The following is a 20,031-nucleotide window of genomic DNA, read 5'->3' as shown; positions in this document are numbered from 1 at the left end:
GAATAATAATGATTTGCATTTAATCAAGATAAATAATGTTTTCTGAACAACAATCTTGTTACCAGATATGTTTTAATCTCGCATTTGTAATATTTGCTATTAAAGTTATGTTAATAAATTCAAAGCAAATTAAAAATATAACTTTGTGAGTGATTAACACAAAGCTAACAAGTTTGATTTTTCTGTAACTGGTGAAAAAAAGATATTGTATACGTTAACATTAATTAGCATACTATAACATACATTTCCTGACTTATAAATAATTCATCTAGTATAAAGTAATTTCCTTAATTGTTTCGTCAGACATACGTGTAATTAATTTGGGCGATTTTGTACGAAGAAAAAGTTCATGATTTTTGTGTCCTCTTTTTAATCGTAATCATGATAGCGCAGTGCAAATCATCATTCTGTAATCATCTTCATAATCGATTTTTAAACCGATTAAAACCGAAGGTCATATGTGAGTAGACTTAAATGACGTATTGAAATTGCCATTCCACGTTTCTTAAACGTCATACATTTTATCATTGCTTCTATAGTTGCAGTGCTACACTGAAAAAATTGTATTATCAACTTAAGAATATGCTACTTATCTTTAGAGTATATACTAAAATAGGCGCAAAGAGGATTTCCTCTTATATATTCTATAGAATATATAAGAGGATATATTCTAAAGATTATATAAGAGGTATATATTCTAAAGATAAGTGGCATATTCTTAAGTTGAGAATACAATTTTTTCAGTGTAGTATTGTTCGCAAATATTTACATATATTATATATTTGCAATGTATATTATGTATAATTATATATTTTTATATTACATATACATTAATATTATGTACAGTAATATTATGTGAGTTTTTCTTTGCCGATTTTGTGTTGGGATTAAAAATATTAAAAATATTTATACAAAAACTAAAACATATTTTCGTAAAAGAACTTTTACAATTATTACCAGATGTTTATTTGTAAGAGCATTCTAAAATAAATAAATCTAAAATAAATTATTATATTTAAAAAAGAGGATATTAGATTTTATTATATATATATATATATATATATATATATAAGATATTCGATAGATTATATTTTATTTATATTAACAATAAACATGCATTCAAAATATTTGTTTACGTTACGTAAAATATTTGATTAATGCACAGTTATAATTATGTTCTTTTTCAAAAAGCCTTCTTTCTCGACATTTGAATTTACGATGATTTGTTACATCTTATTCGTGATAATTATTGTAGGTTGTCTTTTAAATATCTTGTGTTATATCCAGGGATGGGAAAGTTACTTTTTAAAAGTAACTCGTTACCGTTACTCGTTACCAAGTAAAAAAAGTAACTCGTTACCGTTATTAGTTACTTATTTTTAAAAGTAACTAGTTAGCGTTACCGTTACTTCAAAAATAACGATTCGTTACTTTTCCCGTTACTTTTAATGTTAAAACAAGATAGAATTAAATAAAAAATTTACTTTGGTAATATTTTTTATTAAAATATTAATATAAAAGCAAAATTCTTTATTTTAAATTTACAAAACCGTAAAAAATTTAAAGAGATATAGATTTTAAAGCACTTAACATGTAACTTCACATGTAAATAAAAAAATTTTAATTTTCATTAAATTTATAAATACAGCTAAATTTGCATTCTTTTTGTGCTCTCGTCCGATATTACGTCAAACTTAAAAGCTGGCCATTCACATCCATTCCTCAGACGACTGATATAACTGTGATTGACCAATGATGTCATTAATCGCTCCAGAGGTGGCTGTGAAGCTGGCACGACAATCTACGAATTTTAATGTTCTTGACCAGTATGACATTTAGACCAGCATGACATTTAGACCATTCCGACCGTTTACTATGTCATAAATAATTATTTAAAAAATCTCTGCTTGAAAAATGTTTCTAAAGAATAGAACTTTTATAGAATTGTCCAGAACTGCCGTTAAAACTACGGAAAATCATCAGCACGACACATTTTTATTAAGTGTCGTGCTGGTCGAGGACATTAAAAATTCATAAAAAATTATTAATTATTGAAATATCGGTCTGAAATTGCATATATAGGCTGAACTATAGCAGAATTATTGGGAACTCTTGCTAAAAATAATAATATTCAACGCGTTTTGGTTCTTTAGAGGGAAGAGTGTCGTGCTAGATTCGCAAAGTTAGCACGACATTTTTTCGATTTCGACTTTTCAATATAAGGAATGCGGAACTCTTTAATTTTTATCAGGAACTGTAGAACTATGAAAAGTGCTATCAGAACTCTTAGTATTTTTTTGAAATTCGTAGATTGTCGTATCAGCTTCACAGACACCTCTCAGAGCAATAAATTTCATCCGAAATATTATCGAATTTTATATGAATGTCGGTCGATGACTAAAAATTGAATGACAAATTGTATGACAGAAATACGATGTCATAAGTATTTTCAAAATATGAAAAGTAACGGTAAAAGTAACTGTTAAATTCGTTATCGTTACTAAAAAAATGTAACTACGTTATCGTTACAGTTACAGAAAAAAAAAATGTAACGCCGTTACCAGTCCGTTACCAAAAAAAAGTAACTATAACGGTAACGGCGTTACAAGTAACGCGTTACTTCCCAACCCTAGTTATATCTCAATGAAGATTATGATATCTATACACAAAGGTAAGCTGGATTATTATGTATTTTAAAAACTATCTCTAAACTATTTTAAAAACTATCTCAAAACTATGAGTAATAACTTTATATGCAAATGAATTTGGAATTTTATGTTAAATTATATTAAATTGTATACTAAAACAATATACGTATTACATAAGTGCGCTATTTAATCAACAATACATTTTGATCATTTTTCGTTTAGCTTTTCTGCTCATTTATTTGAAAAACTGTCTAGCTATGCTATTTTTTAGCAGCAATAGGTCATTTTTCATTTAGTTCATCCATTGATCATTTTTTACTCGTTATCAAATCAGTTGTCAATCATTTACTCATTGTCAATCATTCAGTTCATTTTTGACAGGTTATTTCCACGCAACGGTAATATTCCGTTACTTTTATGGTTACATATGTATTATTATCTTATACATATTATTATTGCAGGTTGTTAAATAGGTTCAGTTTTAAGTAAGTTAGTGAGGTTGGTAGTTGAATACAAAATAGTTACACACAAGTTGCATACGTTTTAGTATTCTGTATCTATAATTAATATAATTGCAGACGACTGAAAAATATATAGTCGCGAGGAAGATAATCAATAAATTTGAAAATTACGCGGTTATCATCATTTTATTTATCGAGTTTTGATAGTGCGGAGCATCAATGATGTATAATATGCGATAGATGTGCGATATTTATTTCAGTATTATTGCTGTGATGGCACTCGAGAAAAGTGAATTTACGAGGAAAGAAGAATTCAACGGTGTAATGATTTTGAGCATGAGAAAGACGTCAATAAAAGTCGAATGTATGTAAGACATAACCATCCACTAGATACCTTGTTTCTCTTATTTATGCATTATTATAATCATTACGCATCTCACATGTTATTATAATATTTAAAAATAAAAAATCAACATTACGTACTTAATGTATGTAGTTCAATAAATATTTTGAAATATATTAATAAAAAGGAAAAAAGAAAAGGTTTTGATATTTTGGAATATATTAATAAAAAGAGGAAGAAAAGAGAGAAAAGATTTTTCTTCTTGCGTTCTAATTATTACGTCTTACCTCTTATTTTTTTATTGTTTTTCTTATCTTCAATTTTGTCACTTATTGTTAGTAATTATAATATTTGAAGAAAAAATTTGAATTTTAACCACTACAATTTTATCTCATATTTTTTTCTTGATCAATAGTATTTCATGACAATGTTTCTACCCACGAGATTTTATCATAGAGGATGCACATCATGCACCGGTCTTCGGCATCATCGAACCGGTATGGCAATCAAACGACTATACACCAAGCATTAATTTTCGAGTTAAGGGGTTATACCTAGTCAGCAAGTCGAAAAAAACGTATTTTTGAAGAATTTAAAAAAAACTGTTAGGTATTTTTATTTCATCAATTCTTTATCATAATATATATCTATCAAAGAAGTTTTCATAATTTTTTTAATTAAAAATATCGAGAAATATAGGCACAATAGCTATTTTCCAGAGACATCTTTTTTCGGAGGCGCTTGGCGGTGAGCAAGATTGCTCGGAGCTGGATCATCTGAAATAAAAAATTCAAAAGGATTTAGCTTTCGTATGAATTGATCTACTCGGTGAACGAAGGAATTTTAATTTTGATGAAACCTTTTTTTTTTTATTAACAAAAGAACGAAAAGTTTTAACACGAAAAATTCGTATTTTTGCGTTAAACGTCTGTCACATTGTCAAAAATCAATTTTTTGTAAAATCCTTTGTTTACCGACTAGATCAATTCATACGAAAGTTAAATCCTTTTGAATTTTTTATTTCAGATGATCCAGCTCCGAGCAATCTTGCTCACCGCCAAGCGCCTCCGAAAAAAGATGTCTCTGGAAAATAGCTACTGTGCCTACATTTCTCGATATTTTTAATTGAAAAAATTATGAAAACTTCTTTGATAGATATATATTATAATAAAGAATCGATGAAATAAAAATACCTAACAGTTTTTTTTTTAAATTCCCCAAAAATACGTTTTTTTCGACTTGCTGACTAGGTATAACCCCTTAAATGTCAATTCTAAATCTTGTAAATTCCAAACAAAATAGTACAAGTATGTCTAACAGAGTTATACAGACGTAGAGTACCTTGTCAGAAAAAGAGACGACACAGGTATCATACATAGGTTTCTCAACCAACATCCTAGTTTCTCAGACACAATTTTTGTATCTCTTAAAATTTTTTTTGATTCGCTCAAGAATGGGTTTTAAAAGCATGGGTTTTAAAAGAATGGGTTTTAAGTGCCCAGTGGAACATGTTGCAGGCCAAAAAAATATTTGTGCTCGCGCTATCTACCATTAGACATTATTCGTCTGGTGTCTTACGAGTGATAACAAGGGAATTCACGTTGGAATTTTTTTACCTGACCCCCTCCTCGCATACGTGGGTGCGGGAGATGACAATTTCTCACCGATACGCGAGATTGAACCTGTTCCTGACCGTCGCCCCACCGTCGTCAATCGTCATCGCTTTTTTCGCATCGTTTCTTTTGCCTCGGTTATACTTTTCTTGCGAATCAGTTTAGCGGTTGCCGCTGTACATGCACGATTAAGGAAACGTAGAGATATCCTCCCCAAAGATATCCTCGAGGTGTTGCAAAAAGACAGAATAAAGATTGCGGTACATCGCGAGCTTGCACTTCCAATCGCTGTATACCTTGTACTTTTATTCCGCAAACTTTTCACGTATGTGAAGGAACGACAGACAAAGATATTTTAATGAAGCCGTTGAAATCTAAAGGCAAGTTGTCGCTAAATTTATCATTAAATAAGATTTTATATTTATATCTCAGATTTTATTTATTTTGAGAGATAATTTTAATTATTTCTATTTGTCACATTAATAAATTTGATAGTACATATCTTTTTCTTAATCGTTTCTAGCTCTTGTGGATAGTGAAATATTGTTGTCTTTCCCTTTGTCTTTCTTTCTCTCTCTCTTTGTGTATTAATTAATAACAATTTAATTTATATTATTCGATTAAGGGGTATTCCAGGGGTATCTGGACAGCAAATTGTTGAAAAAAATTATGCTTTTAATTAATTACATTTCTATCTCTTGTACTTAATGTTTTTTTGTCCCTTTTTATTATTTTATATGTGTTCTTAATTTAATGTACATATTTTATATTAAGCACATATTTAAATAATGAGACATTTTTATATAGGATTATCGAATTTTTTCGAGATGCTAACTTCCGCTTTTGCAGCAATTATTCATCGCATTATTAAATAATAAGACCCAGCAAGTATTGTTATTAGACAAAATATGAAATTGTATGTTCAGAAATATTTATATTGTTATATGATAATATTATCTGTTCCGGTATTCGAGATAATCCTTATAAATTATTGACTAATTGAATACACAGGTTGTAATGAGACTGAGAGATAATTTTAATTATTTCTACTTGTTACATTATTAAATTTGTTTGATTGTATAAATCTTTTTTAATTAAGCAACATATATATTTTAATATTTTCTTGGCTATTTGATTTGCGAACAGATTTGTTTTATTTTTCTTTGCTCTTGAAATGGATTATATATAATTATCTCTTATGTAATTATTTCGTTTTCTGATTGTAAAAAATATAATTTACGAATGGAACTAGTAAAAAAAAGTGTGGGTGATACATAATAATTTGCGTATATCTGCATAATATTTCTTCAATTGCGTCCGAATGTGAAACGATCGCGAGACAAGTCGATCAAGCGTAATCCATTAATAACGATCATTTATTATATGATAATGTGCATACTGTCGAAGTGAATATTGGTCATATTATATTCATTTCACCTGTTTCAAAGGCACATTTATATATCGTTATATAATATATTTATATATTATTTATTTCAAGTTATTTCGCATTTTGAACACTTTTGCAATAACAATATAAGAGATAATTGATTGATATATTTTAATGTTAATTTTAATATTTATAATTTTGATTTTATTAATGTTTATAAAAATTGATGATGTATATATTTAATATATCATTCTCAAGATATTAAGTTTATTGAAAAGTCTGTAGCTTGAAAAGTCTGTGTCAAACTTATTACTAATTATTTAATAAGAAAAACTCAGTGATTTTAGTTTTATTTTGTTTCTCTTCTTTTTTCGTTGAAGAAATGAATATATAGGCCGGAATTCATAGTCCGATCTTATATTCAAGATTGTCTTGTCTGGTCTTAGGTCGTCTTAAGATTCTGTTCAGCCAATGAAATAGCCGTATAACATTTTCAAACCTTACTTAAGATGATCTTGAATAAGATCGGACTATGAATTCCGGCCATAATAATGTGAATGTCTAAATGCGTTGGAAATATTTATACAATTTTTAATTCTTGTTTTATTTTTATATTTTATAAATATAAAAATCTATCTTAATTGCTTTATAATTGCTTTATAAAGTCCATGTTATACAAGCAGATATTATAAATAATGTTACTGCTAATTGTATTTTTATTATGCATACTATTTAGCATAAAAATACAAGTTTGTAGTAAATTTTACATTTTCATTTACCATTTTATTTACTTTATACATTTTTTTATAAAATGATTAACGTATATCTGTAAGACATATGTTAGTATAAATAATTGATATATATATATATATATATGTCGATAAAATTTAATTACAAACTTATATATTCCTGGACAAAATTAACGCATAATTTTTTTCTCACTTTTTCTTTAAATGCTGCTATTTAAATTTTAACGAAAAATTTTAAAGAAAAAGTGAAAAAAATATTATGCGTTAATTTTATCCAGGAGTATATTTGAATTTTGAATCGCAAATGGTTCCTTTTTGTATGATTCCTTGCAATAATAATAATTGATATCTTATTATTAAAAAAAGAATATTAGAAATTTTAAAAAATTTTTTAAAAATTCGGAAAAGAAGAAATTTTATTTAAAAAAACATTTTTTAGTACTAAGGAAATTCAAAGAGTATTAGATAATTTTGACTTTTCTTGTATATAAGGTAAGGGGGGATCCTTAAGCAAATATTTTGGTATATACCGATAATTTGGTATATACCGATAAATAGTTAGTCGATCACATCCCGTCACACGACGTACGTTGTCTTCGTGATTGTGTGTGATTTTCAACAGAAGAATTATTGTGATTTTTTACAAATGTCAAAACATAAATTAGAATCATCTGATAAAACGAGTTTAATATTTTATTAATCCTACATGTTCTTCGAAGCAAAATTTATAAGACTTATACGAGTAGTGTCTTATGATATGTCGCAAAATACGTTTATTGTAATTAAATTACTTGATTCATATCTCGTAAGAATATGTTATTCCGTTTAATGAGAGAGCGATTAACTGCTTGCATATAATGATTATATTTTATCGATTAATCCCGTAAACATGTTTTTCACGTAATATATCATGTAACGGATTTTATCATATGATGTATTCTGTGAAAGATCTATTTTCCATAGCGGATTATTATCTTATGAATCTTTCTTTCTTTTTTGTGTCTCTTATTTAACTAAATTATAAAATCGTATTAAATTGATTAATATCGCGAATAAATAAATATGCAATAATATTATGACGATGTAGGATGCCAAAATTGTAATAAAAAAATAACATAATAAATAACAAATATGTTATTCATTTTAAATAATAAATATATATATATATATATTTAATAATTAGAGATTTGGCTCAAGTAATCAAAAAATTAAAAAGAAAATGGCATAAGAGCCAACGCGCGGTAGTTGGAGCGCAGAGAAGCAACAACACTTCTTTCTTTTTTCAATATTAGTTTATTAAAAAACACATTATAATAACAAAAAGCGCTCTTTGTTATTATAATGTGTTTTTTAATAAACTAATATTGAAAAAAGAAAGAAGTGTTGTTGTTTCTCTGCGCTCCAACTACCGCGCGTTGGCTCTTATGCCATTTTCTTTTTAATATATATATATATATATATATATATATATATATATATATATGTTATTAATACTATTACTTTGAGAATCTCAATTTAAAGATATATATTTTCGACATTTCGACAAGTATTATGACAATTAATAGCTTCTCGTGATTGTATAAATATACAAAGTATCATCGTGAAACTAACTGCGAGAAAGTAACATACTCAGTGGTAAGTGGCAGGAATAATAATTTTTTTCACGCCTTTTTCACCTGCTTACGATACAATGTTTAGATACAAACCTATGTGTCAGTCAGGTGTAATATAAAGTTTAATCCATATAAATCTAAAACGGCTACATTTTGTCAAGATTTATCATAATTCAGTGCTAATTGTTTATAGATGAAGACGCAAAAACCGGAGATTCAGATCCAGCAGATTTTGAACGAGCAATCACAGCAACAGGTAAGTAAAAATTTGCCTATAATTGTGAGTCTCAGTATTTTGCGATATCGCTTCTTTAACGTATTCAGCAAAGCGTGAATTTCTATTAATGTCATAAAGAATAAGTTGCATATACTAATTCTAATTCAAATGCAATTTCTAACAAATATTTATATCACAATTGAATTTATATTAATAATATATGTAAGTACATTGATAAGTAAGTATATTGATCGATCTGACATTATGTTATTATCATAGTATATTATAGGCAGGTATTTATACATATTATATTATAGATAGAGAAGAGGTCATCAATGATTCATCACGTGTAATCATATATAATCCTTGAACATTTTACACAATATATCGGACAGAATTAATAAAATGTACTAATATGTGTCCAATATTTGTTACCAGGTTATGGAAAATTTAATTACTTGTTGCTACTGGCAGTGCTCCCGGGTAGTTTCTCTAGCATCTTCTCCTCATCAGTGATGTCCTACGTGCTACCGTCCGCTGAATGTGATCTCCAGCTAACCATGTTTGACAAGGGACTATTGAACTCAATGACGTTCGCAGGTGGTATTTTCAATTCGCCTAACAATTGCATAACAACGGTTTATTACAGATGCGAGGGAGCTCGATGAGAGCGCCAGAGTTTAGCAAGCTTAAAGTATGATTATTGCGCGGTGTACACTGCTGGTTCGTTGTAGACAATAGAGTGAGGGCAAACACGAACCCACGGTAAATACCGTATCATCTTATTTCTTGTCGCATATGAATTCCAATCGGTCGAATTATTTTCGCTCGGTTGTTTTCGCCCACGATCGCTTACGATCCGCGCGAGCAGCTTATCCAGTGGCGGATTAAGGTTCCTCATAAATCCAATGGTACAGCCATCTCGGGGGCTCTCCTCGCTTACAAAGGCCTTGAGAGAACTCTAAATCAATGACAATGATTTCCATCTTGCATTGTTATTTACATATTATTAAAAATAGGAAAACGCAAGAGTTTATTGTCGCAAATTACTTTTAATAAAAGAAATTACTTAAGAGAAAAAAAGAAATATTTAAGAAATACACCTTCATTCTTGTATATCATTAATAAATGCCATTAATATATTTGGAATATTATTATAAAAAAATATAGGATGAATGATTAAAAAATAGGACATTTAAAATATCTTTCTTATAATATTGAAAATATAAGACGCAGTTTAAGTAATAATTTACCACCACGCCCAAAGAATATATAAATATACACTTTGAAAGATATAATTATATATGCATTATGTAAATGTGCATCTCGCGTCTCACGATTCTCGATTATAGAATTCTTATGAAATACTTCTTATGAAAACTAAAGAACGGAGCAAAAGCATCTTTAGTTAAAATTTTCAGCTTGGAGACCCCTAGGTGTGTGCCTATCGAATAATCCGACACTGATCTTGTAAGGTCATGGGATATCATAAATATGGAAACGATATCGCTTAAAAAAATAAAAGTTTAATTCTATTTTTTAAAGCGATAAAAGTTTAATTTCGGTTGCACGCTATTTCTCACATCTGTCTTAAGATCAAATTTCTGACTGAAAACTTATATGAACATAGAATCGGCTAATTTTGTCAATCTGTTTCAGGAATGATTAGCACGGCATTTTTCTGGGGTTGCATGGCCGACACGTTCGGTCGTAAAAAACTAATGTTTTACGGTTATTTGGTTACCGGTTTGCTAAGTCTGGCGACGTGTTTTTCACACACCTCATGGCTTTTAATAACATTCAAATTTTTCGATGGTGTTATGTAAGTTGGAATCAATGGTCGTTGTGATCTGATGTTATATGCCGCATATGCTATGCATAAGTAAATACACTAATTAATCAAATATTAATTATGCAAGTAATAATTGTAATATTAATTCTTTTGTGACTAGATTGAAATATTTAATAAATTTATTACATTTAATAAATATTCTATATTTATTCACTCTGTGTTTTCAATTTAATTACAAAAAAAATATTGTAGTAACATACACACACATATATATAAATATGTATATATACAATAAAAATTTTATAATTTAAAAAATTTTTATAAATATATATATGTACAATAAAAATTTTTTATACAATACAAATTTTATACAAAAGTATTCCGACTAATAAATTGCAGCATATCTGGCCCATACGCAGCACTTATGTCATACTTGGCGGAGATACATGACGAAGTCCATCGATCGCGCTCGTACATGTGGCTTGGCGTGTTCTTCTCACTTGGAAACATTTCCCTGCCATGTAAGTACAGCCTTGACACACCTTATCTGAAAATCAACGAGGGTTGAATTATATATAATGGCGATTTTTAAGCCAGGAATGTGTACGTATTATAATATGCCCATTGCTGATATTATTAAATTTATTAAGTACTAAAGGAATTGAAATTGATTTAAAAAATTAATAAAAATAATAAGACATGCGATTTATTTTGTATAAGTACGTGAATATTTTATAATAAATAAATTTGCATTAAATAAAAAATATTTTTTAATTTTTTATTCTTAGGTATAGCATGGCTCATACTACCTCAAAACTGGGACGTTACACTTTTCGATCAAACAATAGAAATAAATTCGTGGAGAGTGTTTCTAGCAATCTGTTCGTTACCAGAATTTCTAGCGTGCGCCGCTCTTTACGCTTTCCCAGAAAGTCCACGTTTTCTTATCCTAAAAGGTCGATACGATGAAGCGTTGAATGTCTTCAAGAAAATCTACTCAGTCAATACTGGAAAAGATCCTGACACATATCCGGTAATTATGTATAACAATATATTTTATTCAAAAGACGTATTTAGACCCCTTATTTTAATTTTAAAAACAGTTTGAAAAACATTTTGAAAAGAATTAATACATTTTGAAATACATTTGTAGTTCAATTCCGATTAAAATCAGCATGAATTTAAGTTTCTCGATCGAACTGTTCATTTACTGTCACGAATAACTTTGCATCAGCAATTGAGTAAATAAAATACGAATTAAAAATATAAAACTTTAAATCACTTCGACGAAGGTATAGAACATGCATAATGAAATGCGGCTATTGGTCGAATTTATTAACGATGCCACTGAATTGACAGATAAAATCTCTTGAGAATGAATATTCCGTTGAATCTTCCGGGGAACGAATACAGGACAAGTTGCGCAGCTGCTTAAAGCAGATGAAACCTCTCTTCCTACCACCTAATATTTTCAAACTGATACTTATATCGACGATACAGCTGGGAGCAACGTTAGGGTTAGTTTGATTAATTTCTCTCTTTCTCTCTCTTTTTTCTTAAATTCAATTTAGAAAAGAAATAAACGCAATTTATGAGATTCTTCAATTGCAGATCAAACTCACTGCGACTTTGGATGCCACAGTTGTTTGCGATGATCGAGAGTTACAAGAATACTTTCATGAAGAATGACAACCGTGTATCTGATCTGCAGCCGTCATTTTGTTACATGTTAGGTCAAGAAAAATTGCATCTTAATTCTACTCGATATGTCAATGAAACGATGAACAATGATGCATTTGTATGCGTTCCAGTAAGTTATCTTTCTGATGTGAATAAACTTTGATCGTAATTTATGGAAAGTAAATTTGGGAAATAATGTGCATATCAATTTCAGATGGAGATGAATTCTCAAGTCTTTATTAATTCTATTGTTATCGCCATTACAAGCGTTATTGGTTATACTCTGGGTGGTACTTTGATTACTGTAGTTGGAAAAAAGAAACTGATGGGTAAGATACCGATGATTGTAATAATAGATGCAGTGATAAATGAATGGTGATTTTATTCATGAAATTAGCTAAGAAAGATAATGTTCGCGACGTCATAATTTTACTGCAAAATTCATATAATTATTTGTAATTGTATTATAATTATTATATTTTTGCAGCAATTTGTTTCATTGTCGCTGCTACCTGTTGTGGTTCGCTTTATTGGGCTGAAGATACCAACAGTATTCTCGGACTATCTTCGGTATTTGTTGCTATGTCGAGTATAGGTGGTGCAACTATTACTAATGTTATCGTTGACAATTTTCCCACATGTCTAAGGTATGGGAGTAATTTATAAAGTGTTTATTAATTTAAAGTATTTAAAATATTAAATTATTGTTAAATATTAAATGAGAAGAAATCGTTGTTTATTTGTATTTGCTTCATAATATTCTTACGTATTTATTCCGTAAACAGAACCATGGCAGTCAGCATAACTATGATGATGGGAAGAATAGGCGCAGTAATAGGCAATTTATTGTTTCCCATTTTATTTAATTTATCATGTCTAGGACCATTTATTATGATCGGCTCGGCTTGTTTAGGTATAAGTACTTTCTTGTGTTTACACAAATATATTATAATTGTACATAAAACTTTTTTGAAACATATTTAAAATTTTTCTAGCATGTGCATTTTTGGTCGTTGTACTACCTCGCAAAAAAGAAGATGTCGACAAAGCGAAGGATATTGCTTAATTTTTCGAAGAGATATCCTGTATTTATCGATGTAAATATTTTTTGTTATTATATATTTTAATAACTATCGATATTTATTATTTTTATATCTATGCACAATATTTTTTACCATGTAAATAAACGTGTCCATATATGTATAGTCTGTAAGGCTTTATTTCGATCTAATGTATATAATATATATAATATATATAATATATATATATATATATATATATATATATATATATATAATGTATATAATATATATAATATATATCATGATGTATAAATTATGTACTCGCAAATGTACATATGCATACATATATATCTTTTAGAAAAATGTATTTTTAAAGAATTATGCATCGTTAAATACATTAGAATCGATCTCAATAATATTCATCATATTTTTATTAAAAATAATGAAAATAAAATAGAGAAATAATATAATAAATAGTGCAATGTGTAAAAATGTAATAAAATGTAATAAAATTATATTTACTAATTTTCGTTATATTATGAATATTCATTTTGTCACGCAAGTTGTAAAGACGCTTGACGAAATTTATTTATTTAAAATGAAAATCGAAGAAATAGAATATAACAATTATATATTATTGTTTAACTTTATTTGTTTTCTTAAAAATTATTTATCTTATAGTAAAATAAAATGCATCCGGCTTTAAAGCTTTCGTTAATTTAAGTATAATTTGTCACTTTGTTCATTTTGAATTAAAATTGCGAAATAATATATGAATCATTGAATAATATGTGAATCGAAAGATTAAAGTGATTAAAAACTAATACATTGGTTTTATTAATAATTATGTGTATGTAAAATTAATTGTAATATAAAATTCATTACTTATTTAATATAATATAGTTTATTATATATTTTATAATTCTGTATTGTATATTCTTTATTTTTTGAATTACAATAGCATGCATTAAAATACAATTATAATAAAAATTTTACTTTCTCGGTTATCTCCATTTTAATGAAGACATTTGCTGAGTAAGGAGGTTTGAATATTCTAAACCTTCGAGCTATGTCGGCGGTAACGTAGTTATCGATGAAAGCACCTGGAAGCATCCAGATATCGGACAGATTGAAGGGGGAAAACCAAATTAAGAGGGATACTATGATTTTCCAAGTTAGAGAGAAAAAATTGATAACAATCTTCATCATCTCTCCTTCACCAATTAAAATTCTGTTTTTAAAAAGTTTGGAAGAATTGAAATTGCTAAAACAAATCTTAAAATGACAATTGTCAATTTAGTGGGAAGATCAAGAGATTAACCTGCGGAAATAAAAAAAGCAATAAATATAAAAAAGCTGAGAGAAGGACACTAGCTAAACCAGAGAGATTGGAATTTAAGAGTTGCAAGTTATTATTTATGCAGATATCTATAATATTATTAGAATAAAAAAGATTATGTACATTTAATATTTTATAACAATTATGGGAATTTTTCATGTCGACGCTTTTGGTTTCTACATTTTTCTTACATTTTTATAAATTGTATTTTTCATCTTTTTTTTATAGTGTAAATTTTGTATTTTAACTTCACTGTTCGGGCTCGATTCTTAGTCGGACTGCTGCGATCGTGCGCAATATTAGAGCTTGCTTTTACCAGCTCTCCGACGTACAATGTGCCAGTGTCGATACAGCAGTGGTGGTCGCTGGTCGGGCTCGAGCGATCCGACGTGATGTGAAGAACTAAATTCTGGAGTCCTGTTGGTTTTGGCTGGGTTCGTAGGTAGTTGAACGCCCCATCGGAAATCATGGAAGAAGTCTTGCAGAACGGCAACTATCAGAGGGAGGCTAACGCCAACAACATGATCGCCGTGGAGACACGGAAAGAGGTAAAGAGAGCTCCGGAGCTTATTTTCCACGTTCGTCTGACAAATCGATACATAGCGTTTCGCCTATCCAAAGTCGTGTTGCGTCTCACGTTGTAGAATCGTCGTATGATTCCAGAATTTCAAAAGGAATCAATATTTCCGGATCAGACAAAAAAATAATAGATTAATTAATTTTTTAATTAAGATTGGGAATTTTTTAATTAAGGCGAATGTATGTCGCGCAGTGATCATCAGAGTACTGCGCAGCGTCTCTCAATCGGTGTCACTGACTTGCATCGTGTACGTGTGTATTCGTGTATGTGTATGTGTATACACATATACACATACACGTATACATAATAAATGTATACATACGTACGTATATATTCGTTTCTCAATTCCCTCGTATATCTTTGTATGTTCTTGCTGTGAATACAGCTGTTGCCTATCAACGTTTGTGTACCATTGTATTTTCAAACCACAATATCCTGCATGAGTGATAACGAAAGAGACGGAGAATAAGCGGTGTCTTTCAAATCTACATAAATATTTGGAAATTGAATTTGTAATATAATATATTCCAGGATTGTTTGCTGGACCATATGGAGATCTCAATAGTAGAAGCTGAAAAAAGAGCAAACAAGGCGCTCAATCTAAGAGAATTTTACACGGTATATCTTATTGAAACCAAGTGAGTAAAGAAGTATAAAAATATTGAATTGCATATACATAACAGTTCATTGAAAATTACTATTATATAATTATATTCCCCAGCACATTTTTTTATTATATATTACATTTTATTGTTTTTTACAGAGTCACTGATCCAGACTTCAAAAGCGCGTTAAATAGGATAAGCTCATTATGGCGACGATATACCGAATTTGAATTGCTTCGCGCTTATTTGGAAATTTCTTATCCTTATATTGTATTACCACCATTACCGGAGAAGAAAGTTCTCTACGCGTGGCAAAAAGTGACGACTGATACATTCGATCCCGACTTTGTCGACCGTAGAAGAGCTGGTCTTGAGGTACGTTTTTGATTGATATTTCCAAAAATAATTGTACAATAAGAATATAAGAATATTGAAAAAAACTTAAAAAATATTTTTGTATAGAATTTTCTTATTAGAGTGGCATCACATCTTATTCTTTCGCGAGATGAGCATTTTATGGGATTTCTCCAGCAAAAGGATGGTTGGAGAGAAAGTGTTAAAGAGACAGGTATTTTATTGCTATAAATTATATACAGGCTAAAATTAATTTCTTATATTAAATTATTATATCTAATCACCTTTATTATTTTTACATAGGGTATCTGCAGATTGCAGAATCAAAACTAAAAGCGCTTAGTGTAGCAGTACGATTGAGGAAACCGGACAAGCGGTTCGAAACTATAAAAAATTATGGAATTGAGCTGCAGGTATGCATCGCAAATTAAAATAATCATGTAATCATGTATCACGTAATAACGTAATGATACCCTTGTACAATCTTGCAGAATAATTTGTGCAATCTTCTGCGAGTACGTGCACGCCTCGTAGAAAAGCAACATAGTCTATACAAGCTGCACGCGAATTACGGACGTGTCTTTAGTGAATGGAGTGCGATAGAGAGAGAGATGGGCGATGGATTGCAGGTATTCTTCGTTGCATTATAGAAATAACATTGTAGATGTGTCAATAAGAGAAAAATTCTTGATTTTATTTATTATTATTTGCGACTATAAGAGCACAGTAACGCGACTGATGAAAGAAAAGAAAAAAAACCCAGTGTAAGTATAAAAATTGCCAAACACCACATTACAGCCTGTTTTCTTAGAAATCGGGACACTACTTGGACTCATTAGCGGCAACGATAGATACCACACTCGAGGAGGAAGAGCTCATAGCCGATCAGCTGAAGGAGTGGCTGTTCGGTGCGTCGGCGTTGCAGGCTGTGGTTAGACGCAGGGAAGCCGTGCAACTTGCGAAAGATGAGGCACAGGATGCCTTAACCACCACGTTTGAACAGAAGGAGAAAGTTATGCAAGGTATTGGAAAATACGTATTTGGAATAACATTAGAATTTTATTTTTTTTGTATAAAGATAATAAATTTTCTTATTCTCAAGGTAAAGCCGGTTTGATGTCACGCTTATTCGGCTCCGTGGACACGGAGGAAGTTCGCGAGTTGAAGATTCTTCAGTTGGAACAGCGAATCGCGCAGCATGATAAAACTGTAAAACAAATGGACGAAGATTTAAAGTAAGAGACAAAGTTCTGATGAGCGTCATCCTGTATGAGATTCGTAAACGTATAATTTTAATAATTCGCTGATCCTGCCACAGGTCTTTTTCCATTAAAGCCATGATGGATATCGAGAGATTCCAACACCAAAAGGTCATCGATCTGAAAGAGACTTTGGCAGCTTATTGCGTCTTGCAATTTAAACTAGCTAGAAAGGTTGATATTAAATTCAATAATAATCTTTACTCTAAGTGTTACTTTATACATGCTGAATTTGACGATTACATTGGATGTTTTCTATTGATACAGGGTCTCCAAGCTTGGCAGCACATCAAAGATTGTCTTGAAAGTATGCCGTGAACATGTTTATGATGAAGCAGACTGTCACAGAACAATAATCGCTTCCGCGTTTCTTATGCGATATACATTCCTGCATCTGTAAGTTTATACTCATGCCCTACGCTTATTATCATATCGATGTATATGATGGTTATTATTTAATGTCTTAGACTTATGTATAGGAGATATTATGTATGTATGTAATTCATATATATTTGTTGGATATATATAAACATGACAAAACACATTATTCAAATATTTATATATATTATATTTACACCGCTTCCGTGCGGGCATGAATAATCGATTACAATCAATGATGCGCGAAAAAGAGATCGTACTTAATTGTATCAAACAACAACGCGATATTTTCTCGCGAAAATTTCTCGTATCTCATCAAATCTGCTATATGCAAATGAGAATGCTAGAGGCAGATTTTATTCTAATGATGTAATTTTTTATACACCTTTCTTTCTTCGTCGTTGAATAGGCACTTTAGTAATTACACATTTTCGCTATTAAATCCAATTTAATCTTTCATGCAGAATTATATTCATTTCTGAATAAATGTATACAATATATTTGTATGACCGAAAATCAATGTGCATTATCAACACAAGTTAATTGTATTTATTACTATTAACAGTATTTATTATATATATTATTTCAATGGCGTATATTTTCAGTATTATTATTATCAGATATTGTTGGCGTTAACTATACAAATTTTTTTCAATTGTTTGTAATTTATTAGTAGATTGTATCGTATTATCGATATATATGATCTCTCATATATACATATACACATATGTATATATAAATTTAATTTTATTGGATATATCTCATAATTTCTTTTGAATTTTAAACATATTTTGTATATTCTTTTCTATGATATTGTTATGCACAGATAAGTATATAATTATTTCTTCCCGTCGCATTTAAATACTCGAAAAGATGTACAATCTATATATATTTACTTTGTATTTATTTTCAGCGTAGGCACGATTATATTGTCATATATTATACATTTTTATACATAACTTTAGCTTGATGTTATGAACAGGTAATTAAATATATATATAGTTCATCTATATTTTTTATTATTGATATATATGGCGCATTCTCTTCATATTTAAAAAAAAATTTATAGAGGAAACTTTTATTTTTATTATATATGGTAGTAATTCATATGTGGACTTTAAAAAGTGCAATTAGAGGAAGATTAGAGAGAATAAACTTAATGTCTATATGAAGATTTCATCCACATGGTTGTATTAATCAATTTATATTTGTTATTTTCTGTTCAAAGGCACAACGTGTATATTTTGTATTTTTAAAAAATTCTGCAAGGCTAAACGAGAAACTCTGTACGATATATATTTTCCATTTAAGTAAATTACCTTATATTTATTTTTTTATAGGCACGTATTATATTATTATATATTAGACACTTTTATACATGTATTCAGCTTTATATTGTGAACAGATAATAAAAAAAAAAATGTATATATGACTCACTTATATCTGTATCACTTTATATCTATATCTATTTATAGGCATAATGCTTACTGTAATTTTGTTTTTGCAAATAAAAAAATCTATTTTTTTTTCTTTTTTGTTACATGTGATAAAAATCTACACATAGATTTTAAAAAATGCAACAATTAGCTTTACAGAGGGAAAGCATTACAGAGAATAAATTTAGTGCTTGTTATTATAGATATTTTATTCACATATTTCTATTAGTCAGTTCATTTTCACTATTTAATCATTCAATGTAAGATGTGTGTTATATTTTTAAAATATTGCAGGAATAATAGAAAGATACATCGTGGAATATATTTTCTACCGTCCACATGCGGTTCAGAAAAAAATTATTTCCTGTCAGCTCAAGTATATTCCTGCGCATCTGTCAAAATATTAAAGATAATTATATCTTAATCGCAAACTCCCGAAATAATTCTCAAGGATATGAAAATACATATGGTACTAAATATAATTGAATTATTTATGAAAATTTATAAAATTATATTGTGCTATATATAATATATGAATGCAGTAAAATTATTTTT

General features: G+C 29.1%; 2 protein-coding genes and 1 long non-coding RNA gene across 4 annotated transcripts in view; all 3 read left to right on the top strand.

Moving 5' to 3' along the window:
- The window catches only part of LOC145971313 (uncharacterized), an 84,590-nt gene that overhangs the window by 29,315 nt on the left and 35,244 nt on the right, over positions 1–20,031 (top strand). The window lies entirely within an intron of this gene.
- Positions 3,134–13,702, top strand: LOC145971283 (synaptic vesicle glycoprotein 2B). Of its 2 annotated transcripts, none has more exons than XM_083098802.1 (12): positions 3,134–3,473; positions 9,008–9,070; positions 9,470–9,631; positions 10,691–10,853; positions 11,223–11,344; positions 11,612–11,856; positions 12,183–12,340; positions 12,435–12,633; positions 12,718–12,832; positions 12,991–13,150; positions 13,289–13,416; positions 13,499–13,702. In XM_083098802.1, exons 1-12 carry the CDS (start codon positions 3,350–3,352, stop codon positions 13,567–13,569), a joined length of 1,710 nt encoding a protein of 569 aa, XP_082954928.1. In that variant the 5' UTR covers positions 3,134–3,349; the 3' UTR covers positions 13,570–13,702. The 2 variants fall into 2 exon arrangements, with proteins under 2 accessions (XP_082954928.1, XP_082954936.1); XM_083098810.1 differs by lacking the exon at positions 3,134–3,473 and adding an exon at positions 4,642–5,445.
- On the top strand, positions 15,194–20,009 carry LOC145971294 (sorting nexin-4). The gene is made up of 10 exons (XM_083098837.1): positions 15,194–15,412; positions 15,976–16,082; positions 16,208–16,424; positions 16,512–16,617; positions 16,707–16,816; positions 16,895–17,032; positions 17,215–17,425; positions 17,506–17,638; positions 17,722–17,836; positions 17,930–20,009. Exons 1-10 carry the CDS (start codon positions 15,332–15,334, stop codon positions 17,978–17,980), a joined length of 1,269 nt encoding a protein of 422 aa, XP_082954963.1. The 5' UTR covers positions 15,194–15,331; the 3' UTR covers positions 17,981–20,009.

The sequence above is a fragment of the Camponotus vicinus genome, unplaced genomic scaffold, assembly GCF_025532165.1.
Source record: "Camponotus vicinus isolate PSW18456_S1 unplaced genomic scaffold, iyCamVici1.0 SCAF_1, whole genome shotgun sequence".
NCBI lineage: Eukaryota > Metazoa > Arthropoda > Insecta > Hymenoptera > Formicidae > Camponotus > Camponotus vicinus.
Note: the sequence above shows the minus strand (reverse complement) of the source record. Positions and strands in the feature narration are given on the sequence as shown.

Excerpts from the sequence above, each read along its gene's own strand:
- LOC145971283 (XM_083098802.1), top strand. The coding sequence starts at position 3,350 with ATGTGCGATATTTATTTCAGTATTATTGCTGTGATGGCACTCGAGAAA. Across the intron at positions 12,341-12,434 it reads CAGCTGGGAGCAACGTTAGG|ATCAAACTCACTGCGACTTT; the intron begins GTTAGTTTGATT and ends CTTCAATTGCAG. Across the intron at positions 13,417-13,498 it reads GATCGGCTCGGCTTGTTTAG|CATGTGCATTTTTGGTCGTT; the intron begins GTATAAGTACTT and ends AAATTTTTCTAG.
- LOC145971294 (XM_083098837.1), top strand. The coding sequence starts at position 15,332 with ATGGAAGAAGTCTTGCAGAACGGCAACTATCAGAGGGAGGCTAACGCC. Across the intron at positions 16,618-16,706 it reads AGAAAGTGTTAAAGAGACAG|GGTATCTGCAGATTGCAGAA; the intron begins GTATTTTATTGC and ends ATTTTTACATAG. Across the intron at positions 16,817-16,894 it reads ATTATGGAATTGAGCTGCAG|AATAATTTGTGCAATCTTCT; the intron begins GTATGCATCGCA and ends ACAATCTTGCAG.